At 49.1% G+C, this 13037-nt stretch overlaps 1 protein-coding gene across 1 annotated transcript in view; it reads right to left on the minus strand.

Annotated features, from left to right (window-relative positions):
- CATSPER4 (cation channel sperm associated 4) overlaps positions 1-13008 on the minus strand; it is a 16704-nt gene extending 3696 nt beyond the window's left edge. The window contains exons 1-8 of the mRNA XM_022552112.3: positions 12922-13008; positions 12720-12794; positions 12098-12241; positions 8845-8946; positions 2830-2927; positions 2540-2660; positions 2213-2346; positions 753-927 (exon numbers count right to left, since the gene is read on the minus strand). Of these exons, the coding sequence (XP_022407820.1) occupies positions 753-927; positions 2213-2346; positions 2540-2660; positions 2830-2927; positions 8845-8946; positions 12098-12241; positions 12720-12794; positions 12922-12993 (921 nt within the window). The 5' untranslated portion in view covers positions 12994-13008. The remainder of the gene's footprint in view (positions 1-752; positions 928-2212; positions 2347-2539; positions 2661-2829; positions 2928-8844; positions 8947-12097; positions 12242-12719; positions 12795-12921) is intronic.
- Between the last annotated feature and the right edge of the window lie 29 nt (positions 13009-13037).

Here is a 13037-nt window from a genome sequence, read left to right on the forward strand (position 1 = left end):
GGGAAATGGAGAGGGAAGGACAGCTCAGCCGGCACCCCCTCCCCTTGCCCCTTCCTGCTTGGCTTCAGGGAGGATGAGTCTCAGGACACCAGGGTTCTAATGCCCCTTGTTTCAGCTCTAACCAATCTTAGGCTCTCTCCTTTGCTGTGGGAGCTTAACTTGAAATGCGCGAGCCCATCCCTCACCTTTTTGGAAATTCTCACCCCTTTTCAAAACCTAGTGCTTCCCCCACCATTTCACTCCTGATAAATCCTACCCAGCAAACTTCTGAAACCCTATCTATTCTCAAGTCACAGCCCACAGCCCTCAACACTTTAGGCAATACTCCACCCTACACTCTCCAGCCTTTCGGAAGCTCTGCCCCTGAATGAATAACACTATAGCTAATATTTATTGAGTTCTTAGTATGTGCCAAGTACTGTTCGTTTACCCATGAAATTATCATAATAGCCCTATGAAGTACTATAATTATTTTCATTTTACAGGAGAAGAAATTGAGGCTTAGATTGGTTAAACGCCCTAAGGTCACTCAGCTGCTTAGGTTTTAGTTGCCATAGAACAAGACACCTAGGAACTCCACACTCCTCAGACGCCCCCGTTGGTGAGTTGGCCGTGGGCAATGCTGCCTCCGCATCTCAGGCTTGGCTTTCTTCAGGCCCTCGAGTGTGCGCGCGCGCACAAACACACATGCTCAATTCCAGCACTCATATACACTCTGCCTCACCCCCCTCTGCCCTCCCCATCTCACTCACCTCACTGAAGGCTATTTGATGCTGTTGCCCCTGTTCGCCTGCCTTTATCATTTGCTCCAGATTGGTGGTGACCACGACGACCAACAGGTTGATGCCAATGAAGGCACTGACGGTGATGAAGATGGCAAAGTAGATGGCGCCCCCAATCTCCACTGCGTACTCCCTTGTCTCCATCCTGGAGATGGCAGTCAGGGGCCCTATCACCTCCCTGGCCCTTTGGGCCTCAGTTTCCTCATCTATGAGATGGGGAAATTATCTCAAGGCCCACTGGGACTTCCGCTGCCTCACTGCTGTTGTGGAGCTCTAATGCCTTACTCCTAATTGTTCCCGCAGCTGCTCTTTACTGAGCGCCAGCTGTACTGCCAGACAGTGGGCGGTCCTCAAGCCAGCCCTGCAAGGTGGGGATTTGTACGTCAGCATTATCGAGTTTAATCTATTGGTTATATTCTTTAGTCGTGTCGTTCTTATTATAAAAAGTAATTCAAGCTCATTATAGAAAGATCAGAAGGAAAATATACAGGAAAAAAATCCCACCCACTGTTAATACCTATTATAAATCTCCCATAAAATATTTTCCCAAATAATAGTTTTCTCTCTCTTGCTATGCGTGTGTGTGCACACAGTGCCAGTCTCTACTAATTCGCACAGCAATCCATGACATGGTTAATAATGTATTATAATCCCCAGTTGACAGATGAGGAAACGGAGGCTCAGACGGCTGCATGGCTAGGGCAGTGGAGCAGACTCAGAACCCCAGGCCACCTTTATTGCACACTCCCATGATTTTTCTACTGCCTACATCATAATGGGTAATGAGTGCAGAAGCCCCTTTACCAACTGGGCTTCTACTCTCACACGAAGGAGATAAAAAGAAAATCAGTCAGGGGGACCCACTCCCTGGAGGGGACTGGAAACAAATAGAGTTTAGGCTTAATGGGAAAGAGGTAAAGAACAGAACCCAGGCAGCCATCTGTGGCCAATAATGACCCTGGGCAGTGGGTCTCAGAATGAATAAATGAGACCCTAAGTTCTCAGGAGTCCAGGCAGTTTGGTGGGCTCCAGTGTGGGCTGGGAGGCTGCCTTGGAACGCTAGATGCAACCACAGACCTGCTCCCTTGCCCAAGGCCTAGCTGCCCAGCTGCTGAGCATAATGGGAGAAATCTCCCTGAATAGCCTGCAGTGGGACCTTGAATGGGTGGAGTTTCATTGGGATGACTCTTCAAGTAGACTACAAACCCAGAGCCCTCAGCTCCAGGGAGTCTGCTTTTCTCCAGTTTAAAGCCCCAGGCATCCCCCTCCTGCTGTGCCATCCTTATCCCAAGCCCTGGAGCCGCACTCCCACCCAAGAGCCTGTCTCCCTCCCCAGTCAGTTTTTTGCCCCTGGGAGCCCAGCCCCTCCCTGCCTAGCTTGCCTGGACTGGGCCCCACCCACCTCCCCTGGAAGCCCCATGGGCACTCACTGAAAGTTACTGTAGATGTCCACCCAGCCATCCTGGGTGATGCAGATGAAGAGGGTATACAGGGCAACCTGCATGTTCTGGAAATGCATGGGCACGAATGCACCAAAGAGAGTGACCCCGAACACTGAGAACACCTGCCAGAGAGACCAGAGACCCGCCCGGACTTCATCAGAGGGCCTTAGGGACAGGCCATGCAAATGAGCTGCCAGGGGAGTCACAGGGCTTCAGGCCCATAGCCTCTCCTCTTCTCCAGACACCCTGTATCCCCAGGGACCTAGGGGCCTGTTCAGGGAAGGGGAGTAGCCGGGGGCAGGGGAGGGCACTGACCAGCATGAAGAAGAGGATGAGCGCCATGATGTTGGCCATGTCGGGCACTGACTGCAGGATGACACGGATGATCCGGGCCAGGGGCTCCACTGCCATGCACACGTGCACCAGACGAAGTGCCCTGTGGCAGAGCCTCTCAGGGGTGCCCCTCGGCCCTTCCCAGACCCCTCCTCCTCACCGTTCCCCCACCTGCCCAGAAAGGCAGAGCTGATCCCCACCTGGTAACAACCCCTTCCTCTCTTTCCCAGGGTCCAGACAGGTCCCTCCTTTTCTCAGAGTTCCCAGCTTACCTGAGGGTGTAGGTGATAGAGATGGCACTGAGTTCATTAACGAAGAACCCCAGGAGCAAGATAAAGATGATAAGGAAGTTGAGGATGTTCCAGCCGTCCTGGGGGGTGGGCCAGCCCCAGCAGGGTCTGTCAGGCCCAGCCCATGGGTTCATCCTGGGTCTGCCCTCCGTACACCCCAAGGATGGGGGACTCAGTGGTCCTCTCGAAGCAGGGCCAGTCATCTGCCACCCACTGCTGTTACTCATCCTGCTGTCGCCCCAAACACGCCACAAAACATGCATGCGCTCGCTGTCTCATACACGTGTCAATAGCCAAGTGCAGTGTCTGAAGCACACAGTGGAGTCTCTCATATATACACAGCCAGTTCCTAAGCTGAGCATCCACCTTGGCTACTGCGCTGCTGACAATGGCCTTGCCCTGCAGTTAGGTGACCTGAGAGTGTTTGGATGCTCCAGCTTTGTGTGACACACACTACAATTAATAATAAAATTAAAATAAATACTGATTAAAACATTAAGGAACAGTGCTTTAATAGCCAGGTCAGAGGTGAACTAACTTTCACTGCAGAAGAAAGGCACATTTTGCAAAAGCCCTTTGTCCATATGGCACAAACTCTTTTAGAATGGGGATGGAGGGAGGAAGCTCATGTGTATGATAAATTTGAGCACAACCACTACAGAGGAGAATTTGCTCTAATAAACAATCCGCATTTACCTCTGACCAGTGATCCCACTTCTCGAAATCCGACCCACACAAACTCTAGTACAAGTACAAAATGGCATTCGTAGAAGGCTGAAAATAACCGAAGTGTTCAGCAATTGGGACACTGGTTGAATAAACTACTGCACATTCAGTGGAGTATAGGATAATGAGAAAGGTCTCCATGTACTGATACAGAAAGATCCACTAAGCGACAAAAAGGAAAGTGCAGAACAGTGTTTACAGTATGCTACTCTTAGGAAAGGGAAGACTAAAAATATGTACATATTTGCTTATGATTGCAAAATAAACACTAGGAGGATAAACAAGAGATTATAAATAACGAAGATTATCTGAAGAGGGTGGGGGTGAGGGAAAGGGAAGAAGGGTCAGGAGTGGGAACAAGAATTCTGTGTGTGCCTTTCAGTACAGTCTTTTTTTTTTTTAATTGTAGTATAGTCGCTTTACAGTATTGTGTTGGTTTCTGCTGTACAGCAAAGTGAATCAGCCACACGTACACATATATCCCCTCTTCCTTGGATTTCCTTCACATTTAGGTCACCACAGAGCACCGAGTAGAGTTCCCTGTGCCATACAGTCTGTTCTCATTAGTTATCTGTTTTATACATAGTAGTATATATATGTCAATCCCAATCTCCCAATCCATCCCACCCCCCCTTCCCCCCTGGTATCCATTCGTTTGTTCTCTACATCCGTGTCTCTATTTCTGCTTTGCAAATAAGTTCATTTATACCATTTTTCTAGATTCCACATATATGTGTTAATATATGATATTTGTTTTTTTCTTTCTGACTTACTTCATTCTATATGACAGTCTCTCAATACAGTTTTGACCAATATGTAGCTGCATTAAGAGAACTTTTTTTTGTTTTTAATTTTATTTATTTATTTATGGCTGTGTTGGGTCTTTGTTTCTGTGCGAGGGCTTTCTCTAGTTGTGGCAAGCGAGGGCCACTCTTCACCACGGTGCGCGGGCCTCTCACTATCGCGGCCTCTCTTGTTGCGGAGCACAAGCTCCAGACGCGCAGGCTCAGTAGTTGTGGCTCACGGGCCTAGTTGCTCCGCGGCATGTGGGATCTTCCCAGACCAGGGCTCGAACCCATGTCCCCTGCATTGGCAGGCAGACTCTCAACCACTGCGCCACCAGGGAAGCCCTATGTAGCTGCATTAAATATTCAAAAAGAAAATGATTTTTAATGGAGAAAAAGTTCTTAAATTTATTAGGCAGTCCAATAAACACAAGCCCTCCTTGTGTTTCGCATTCAAAGTGTCGGTGCCTAAACATACACAAGGAGACACAAGTCTGCCTGTCTACAGAGCCATCCCTCTATCTATTCAGTATTAAGCTCCTACTATATGCCACACCTCAAATCAGATCCTGAAGATACAGGATTTCGCCCTGCTTGGCTCACAGACTATTTTGAGGGAGGTGGATAGACAGTAATTTTTTTTTTTGCGGTACGCGGGCCTCTCACTGTTGGGGCCCCTCCCGTTGCGGAGCACAGGCTCTGGACACGCAGGCCCAGCCGCCATGGCTCACGGGCCCAGCCGCTCCGCGGCATGTGGGATCTTCCCGGACTGGGGCACGAACCCCTGTCCCCTGCATCGGCAGGTGGACTCTCAACCACTGCGCCACCAGGGAAGCCCCAGACAGTAAGTTTTAACTCCAGGTGAGAGGTGAGTACAAAGCATTAGGGAGACAGAGCAACAACTAACCTAGCCTGGGAGAGACAGGAAGACTTCCTGGAAGAGAAGACATCTGCAAGAGTCTTGAGCTGTAAGTAGGAGGAAAGCAAGTGAGTAAGTGGCAAAGAGATTTTATAGACCAGGGGTCAGCATGGGCATGAGGTGAGAAACAGCAGTGTGTATGTGTGTGTGTGTGCATGCACTTGAAAGTGTGTGTTGGGGAATGCCACTACAAGCAGCTTGATGTAACTGGAATACCCAAGGGTAAAGCCAGGAGTGATGAGGCTGCAAAAGCAAGCAAGAGCCACATCATGGAAGGCCTTAAGCACAGTGAGGCATTTAGCCCTGATCCTATAAACAACAGGGAGCCACTGGAGTAGTTTAAGGGTACTTTGTCTTGGGCCTTCAGAAAATTACTTTGATGGCAGGTGGGGTACACAGGAAGCCATAGCAACATCCTAGTGAGAGAAGACAGGGTAAGAGCTAGAACAGGGATAGCAGAGATGCAGAGGCAGCAAGAAATCTGAGAAATATTTAGGTGGTGAAATAGTAATTAATAGGCTACGGAGGTAAGGAGAGGGAGGAGCCACACAAGGGCCACAGAAAAGGGGGCACTAGGGGCAAAACTCTGGGGATCCCCACGTGCCTGGGTAATATTTGAGATATTAACTTGCAGACTTTCCTCCCTCCCCTGCATTCTCCCTTTCCATCTACCCATTCAACAGGGAGCAGTTCTTGTACACTGGGACCAGGGGAGGGGCTGGGGGTGGGGAAGGAGACAGCAGAGGGCCTCTAACAAGCCCTGGCTTTTGGCCCTGGGAGGCTAGCCCCAGATGAAGGTTAGGGTTTGGGACATTAGTTCTCAGCCATTAGTTCTGGAGGGTGGTTTTGCCTTCCAGAGGACATCTGGCAATGTCTGGGGACATCTTTGATTGTCACAGGTAGGAGGGTGCTAATGGCATCTAATGGGTAGAGGCCAGGAATGCTGCTAAACAATGCACAGGACAGTCCCCCGACAACAAAGAATTATCCAGGCCAACATGTCAACTGTGCCGAGGCTGAGAAATCTTGCCCTTGAGAGGACAAGCAGAGTGGCTTGGAAGAACAGAAGATTCTCAGGCTTGCTCCAGTTCTCTTGTGCTAATGAAACGGAGCTTAGCTTTGAAAGTGCAGGCCCCTTGAAAGTGCAGGCCTTCCTAACTGCTGCTAAAAGTGAGACAGGCTGGGACCTGGGACCCTTGGCTGCAGTGCCTGCACCTGATACAAGACTCCTGGAGCAACAAAATACAAAGAAACTATAAGGGACTAAAAATAACTGCAGGCATGAGCAGCTGGGGCAAATTATGGACAAAAAGATACAAAAGGTCCAAATGCCACTTCTGAAGAGCAGGGAGCAAAGGCAGGGGGTTGGAATCAAAAGCAGGGTACTGTGCATGCCCCTTGCACACATCACCAAAGGGGTGGGCAAACCACCCAAGCCACAAGCTCATCCCCCCTCTGAAGAGAGTGGGCAAGGGAACTTGTTACTTGTTCTCTCTCCCCCCTGCTGCAGCAGGGGCCCCAATAAAGCCTTGCCTGAATTTCTTGTCTGGCCTCTGATCAGTTTCTATTAATTAAGGAGGCCAAGAACCCTGGCCGGTAGCAAAAGAAATCTCACATCTACAGGAAGGAAGAAATGTTCTCTCTCATGCAACAGATGTCTGCCTGTAACCTACAGCTAGTTCTGAAAAAGTGGTGCATTGAAATGTTCACAAAAAGCATGGTATCTATTCTCCTCTCCAGTGTGGAGACATGTACATATGCACCATCCTATTCTATTTTCTGTTAATAAACATCCTCCCAACTGTTGTTTTCACAAAGCATTCTTTAAGACATCTGGGGTTTCCCTGGTGGCACAGTGGTTAAGAATCCGCCTGCCAATGCAGGGGACACGGGTTCGAGCCCTGGTCCGGGAAGATCCCACATGCCGCAGAGCAATGAAGCCTGTTCACCACAACTACTGAGCCTGTGCTCTAGAGCCCGTGCTCTGCAACAAGAGGAGCCACCGCAATGAGAAGCCTGTGCACCGCAACGAAGAGTAGCCCCTGCTCGCCGCAACTAGAGAAAGCCCGTGTGCAGCAATGAAGACCCAACACAGCCAATAAATAAATAAATAAATGTATTAAAAAAGAAAAAAGATCTGGACTTCAGAAATATTGTTCTAGGTTCTACATTCTGTGTTCTATGAAGTGACACCTCTAACCCCTGGAAAGCTTGTAATTCTAATTGGTGGTAAAGGTATTTAAATGATGATTCCTTTTTATGAAAGGTATAAAAATCTGATAGGTGTTTCATTTTAAAGCCTCTTCTTGCACATGCCCAAAGGCAAGATAAATCCCTTGACTCCAGAAATCCCTTAACTCTATAAGTCCTATTGAAACAAAGAATTTGAGTCTTTGTCTCATTTTATGTAATGTTAAGATCTGTTCCCACACAGACAGCTTTTTGATACCCTCCAGAAGAGGGGTAGGCAAACTATAGCCCAAGGGCCAAATTGACCAGCAGCCCCTCTTTTTAAAGACCCTCAGGTTTAGAATGGTTTATATATATATATATATATATATATATATATATATATTTTGGTTTTATGTTTTGTGACATGTGAAAATTACGTAAAGTTCAAATTTTAGTATTCACAAATAAAACTGATTTGGAACATAGCCATGCTCATTTGTCTATGTACTGTCTATGGCTGCTTTTGTGCTCTCACAGCAGAAGTGAGTGTTTGCAACAGAGACTGTATGGTCCACAAAGCTTAAAATATTTATCTGGCCCTTGTGAAAATTAATAAAGGGAAACCTCACTACAACGGAATTGGGAGGCCAAAAGGGGGAGCTCTCACGCAGTATCACTAGATGTCAATTACAGGAAGAATTGTCAATTACAGACTGGAACAGAAAAATCCCAAAGGGGAAAGAATCATCAATTACAGGCCCCAACAGGAAAAGATGTACATTGCATCTCCTGCAAGAAATCAACTATTCCAGCAACTCCACCATCACCCTGAACTCTCACTTTTCGCCAGTAGATTTTGGTTCAAAACAACCCTTCCCAACTTCCTCCTTTTTCTCTGTAAAATAACGTTCCTCTCCATTGTTTGTTGGACTAGTCTATGGCTTTTGCTGTAGTTTGCTAGTCCTGATTTGCGATTCCTCTGCTATCCCCAGATAAATCCTTTTTTGCTGGTAAAATAACTTTTATTTTTAAGGTCAACACCCTTTACAGAAAATGTTTACTGACCCCTGTTCTTGAATCCTGTAAATTAAGGTGGATACTCTCAACTGTATTTCTCTGATAAGGAAATCAAGGTTTGCCCAAGATTGCAGAACTAGGGAAGGCTGGGTCAGTAACTGGAACCCCAGGAGGCTGCACTTCTAGTACAAATTACTTTCTGCCACATCACAGACATCTCAGAAGTAGTTTCTCCTTCTGCATGACCACACATGCACACACACCCCTCCCCCTGTGCACCTTGCAGGGCCAGGTGCACAGGGATGGGGATGGGGATGGGGTGGGGTGCTGTCCCTAAGGAGGAATAGATGTGATGGCAGGGAGGGCCCAGGATCTCACCTTCCAGAAAATCCAGAAGCCATTTAACCAGCTGAGGAGAAGTTCACAGATAAGGATAGTCAGCACAATGTCATCTATGGTAGAGAACAACTCATAGTGTTTCTACATGGAAGACAGAGAAAAGGAAGGGCAGAGAGGTGAGTAGGGGGTGGCAAGAGCAGGGAGAGAGCATGTCTTCAGGGGAGGGGAAGCCCAGATTCTTACTGCTCTTCATCCAGCATCTTTGTAGCTCCCTTTAGAGCACCCCTTCCATGTACGTGCTAGGCACCGTGCTAAGACCACAAATGTATTATTTCATGTTACCATCACCATCGTCCTATGAAGTAGGTTTAATTTCCATCTTGCACTTGATGGGAACCTCAGAGAGGTGCCCAAGGTCAGACAGTTAATGATAAAGACTGTTGTCTGACTACAAACCCTTGTTCTTAACCTCTAGAGTAGGAAAAGGGAGGTGGAGAAAGGCAGAACAGACTCCAGGATTGGGAGGAAAAGACCTGGCCCTTGAGATGGAGGACACCAAGCCCCATCCTTGCTTCTCTGATTGTCCCAACCACTCCTGCTGCTCCAGCTCCCAAATCCCCCCAGCCAGGCCTGACCAAACTTCTGGGTATCCCCCTACTCACGGGTCCAAGACATGTTCCTGGGTGGATGGATTGATGGATGGATCCATGACTTTGAGTTCTGTTTAAAACCCAACTCATGTTCACGCAATCTCCTGTTAAGCTGTGACTCTGCTATAGTTTGGGACATGAACAGCTCCCAGCCCCCAACTCCACCCTGGCAGTTACCAAAGTCACCTGGACTCCTCCCTTTCTTCACCTCCATGACCCACAGACTCAGTGCTTCAAGCCTCTTGCTCCCCACACCTTGCCACCAACTCCATCCACCAGCCAATGCGAGGCTGGGCAGAGTTTCTTCTTTTTTTTTTTTGGCCACGCCATGCAGCATGCGGGATCTTAGTTCCCTGACCAGGGATCGAACCCAGGCCCCCTGCAGTGGAAGCACGGAGTCCTAACCACTGGACCACCAGGGAATTGTCTGGGCAGAGCTTCTGAAACTCAGATGGGAGCTAAAGTTTATGGGCTTCCAGCCTGTTCCAAATTCCCAAAGGGCATCATGGGCCAGGGACATCTGCCTACAAAAAGGAAGGGCTTTCTTTCCCTTCATCTTTCCCTTCAGCTCTACCCCACTGGCCACTGGTGGCAATAGGCTCTCCTTACTATTTATTCAAAGAGCTTCCTAAACAGTCCCCCTGCCTTCTCCAAGTCATGCACATCTGTGGCTAAATCAGAGTTGCCTTCTCCACCCACAAAGCTTCCATGGCCCCCTATGGCCTGCAGGGTGAGGTTCAAAACCAGTCTGGCATTCACAAGTCTCTAGGATTTGACCTTCATGGGCACATATCCTATATCAGGGATTTTAGCATTTTTGACTGGGACTCAAAGAAATATATTTTACATTTTACACCATAATGCTTTCTCTCCCTCTCCCCTCCCTCCCTCTCCCCCACTACAATTTCTACTTCATTCTTTTTCATTTTATTTCATTCTACTTCAAAATGCTGCTATCTACACTCTGAACTCATTTCATGAGCCATTGATGGGTTTTGATCTGCCCTGTAGTCTATGCATTCTGCAAACCTTGGCAATTGGGTTTCTGCCTCCACCACATCACAGGCAGCTTGTGTCAAGGTCACAAGAGCTAAACAAGGGATGCTTCAGAGTCCTTTCCTTGCCTTGTCTCCTAGCCACATCTGACCCTGTGCCTGCTCCCTTGGTAATGCGCTCTCCTGGGATTCCTCCCACTCCTCTGGCCACTCCTCCTCAGCATCCTTTGGCATCTCCTCCTCTATTTTCTGCCCTCTACTTGGAGGCTCTCCTGAGAGCTCTGTCTTGGTCCTCTTCTCACTCAACACTCTCTCCAGGCAACCTCACCCATTCCTTGAGCTTCGGCAACCATCCACCTAGATGCCAGTCACTCTCATGTTGCCATACTTTAAACCCTGGCTTTCCTGGACAAACAACAAGTCCTACTGTATAGCACAGGGAACTATACAATATCCTATGACAAACCACAGTCAATATCCTATGATAAACCACAATGGAAAAGAATATAAAAAAAGAATGTATAGGGCTTCCCTGGTGGCGCAGTGGTTGGGAGTCCGCCTGCCGATGCAGGGGACATGGGTTCGTGCCCTGGTCCGGGAAGATCCCACATGCCGCGGAGCGGCTGGGTCCGTGAGCCATGGCCGCTGGGCCTGCGCGTCCGAAGCCTGTGCCCCGCAGCGGGAGAGGCCACAGCAGTGAGACGCCCGCGTACAGCAAAAAAAAAAAAAAAAAAAAAGAATGTATATATATATGTATAACTGAATCACTTTGCTGTACAGCAGAAATTAACTCAACGTTGTTAATCAACTATACTTCAATTAAAAAAATAAAAGTAAAGTAAAATAAAATAAACATTGGCTTCCCAATGACATAGGATAAAACCCATCCTCTTTAACAAGACCCTGTGTGACCTGGCTGCTGACCACCCCTCTGAACTCATCAGTCACCACGCTGGACATTTGAAAACACTGATTTTCAATAGCACAATTCATGCATGTGGCGGACTCCTTGTAAGAGATTAAGACATCAAGGGTAAGACCCAAGCCATAGCAAACTTCAAGTTGGACACACAGAACTCACTTCCATGCTGTTTGTTCTGCCCAAGACACTCTTCTCCACCTCTCTCTGCCTGGCCAACTCCTGTTCATTCTTTGCTCCCTGCTTAAATGTCCTTTTCTCCAGGAAGCCTTCCCTGGCCCCCAGATTAGGGTCAATGCCTCCTTTGAGCTTCCACATACTCTGTGACACCCAGGCATTTGGAATGATATGTCTGTCTGTCTGAGATGGAACTGGGTCTATTGTGCCCATACCTGGCACTGAGTGCAGTATCTGGTACAGAGTGATTCTCACTTAGTGGCTATTGATTAAAATGGGATACCCTTCCCCACAAGGCGCCCATTTGCCTGCCTCTGCTCACACCATTTTTCTCTTGTCCTTCCTCTGCAAATCCAATGCCTTTCTCAAAGCTGGGTCCCCCCCACCACGAAGTCTTCCTTGATCTTTAAGAAAGTCAGCACTGACAGGCCCTTGAAGAGCATCCAATCCAACCATCATGAACAGATGAGGGGCCTGAGGCCCCGAGAGGGAAGTGACTTGCCCAGGCCCCTGTTAGATCAGTGGGGTCAGAGGTCAGGCTGGAGTCCCACCTGGCCAAGAACGGAGTTGGCGCGGAGAGCAATGGTGATGGCGTTGGCCACCAGCAGCACGGCCAGCAGCAGCTGGAAGGCCGGGTGTCGGAGCAGCTTCTTGACACACATGCGAGTGATGAACTCCTGCGTGTCCCAGGCATCCTGGGAGAGGGCGGGGGACCTTCCTTCAGGCAGGTGTCACCGTAGGAGGCCTCTGCCTGGAAGTTTGCTCTCAGTGAATAGGGACCCTTGGGGGCCACTCTTGGGAAAGAAGTTGCCTGAGAAGGGCTCATGGAACGGGGGCCTCAATGTAGAGGTCACTACCTAAATGGCCACTAAAAGCGGGTCACTGCTGGGTGGTCTTTGTAGGGGTCATTGTAAGGGAGACTCTTTTGGGGTCTCTGCTGGGGAGTGGCTGTCATTACATAGGGGCTCCTGTAGGGGCACAGCTGGGTGGTTACTAACATACCATGGTGGGGGCGGTCACTGCAGGGATCACAGCTGGGACATTTGGAAGGCAGAAGGGGCAGAGGTATCCTGAGGGCCGGTTGCCCCATAGACACAGCTGCACAAGGGTCACTGTGGGGGTGAGGATTGCTGCAGGCCCCCCAACAGGCTGCAGGCCCGGCCTCGGCCTTACCTTACTGCTAGTGATATCTCGGCGGTTGATGAGCACTTGCTCCTCTGGCCGGAGGTAGGGCTCGTGAGCGGCCCTCTGCAAGGGTGAGGAGAGGGCCCATCAGTGCAGCCACTGCCCCTCCGGACTCAGTATGGTCCTTCAGTGCCCTGTCCCGCCCCAGGATGCCCAGCTTGGGCAGTGCAGCCAGGCAGGTACCACCTACCATGCGGTTCAAAGGCTTGATATAGGTGGTGTCGGTCCAGTGCTGCCACCAGGTCCTCTGGTTATGCGCCATAGTTGCTCAGTGTCCCTCCCACTCCTCAAAGAAACTTCATTCCA

Source organism: Delphinapterus leucas, chromosome 1, assembly GCF_059928025.1.
Source record: "Delphinapterus leucas isolate spDelLeu-1000000601 "Yukka" chromosome 1, BTC_Dleu_Yukka2, whole genome shotgun sequence".
In the NCBI taxonomy this organism is placed as follows: domain Eukaryota; kingdom Metazoa; phylum Chordata; class Mammalia; order Artiodactyla; family Monodontidae; genus Delphinapterus; species Delphinapterus leucas.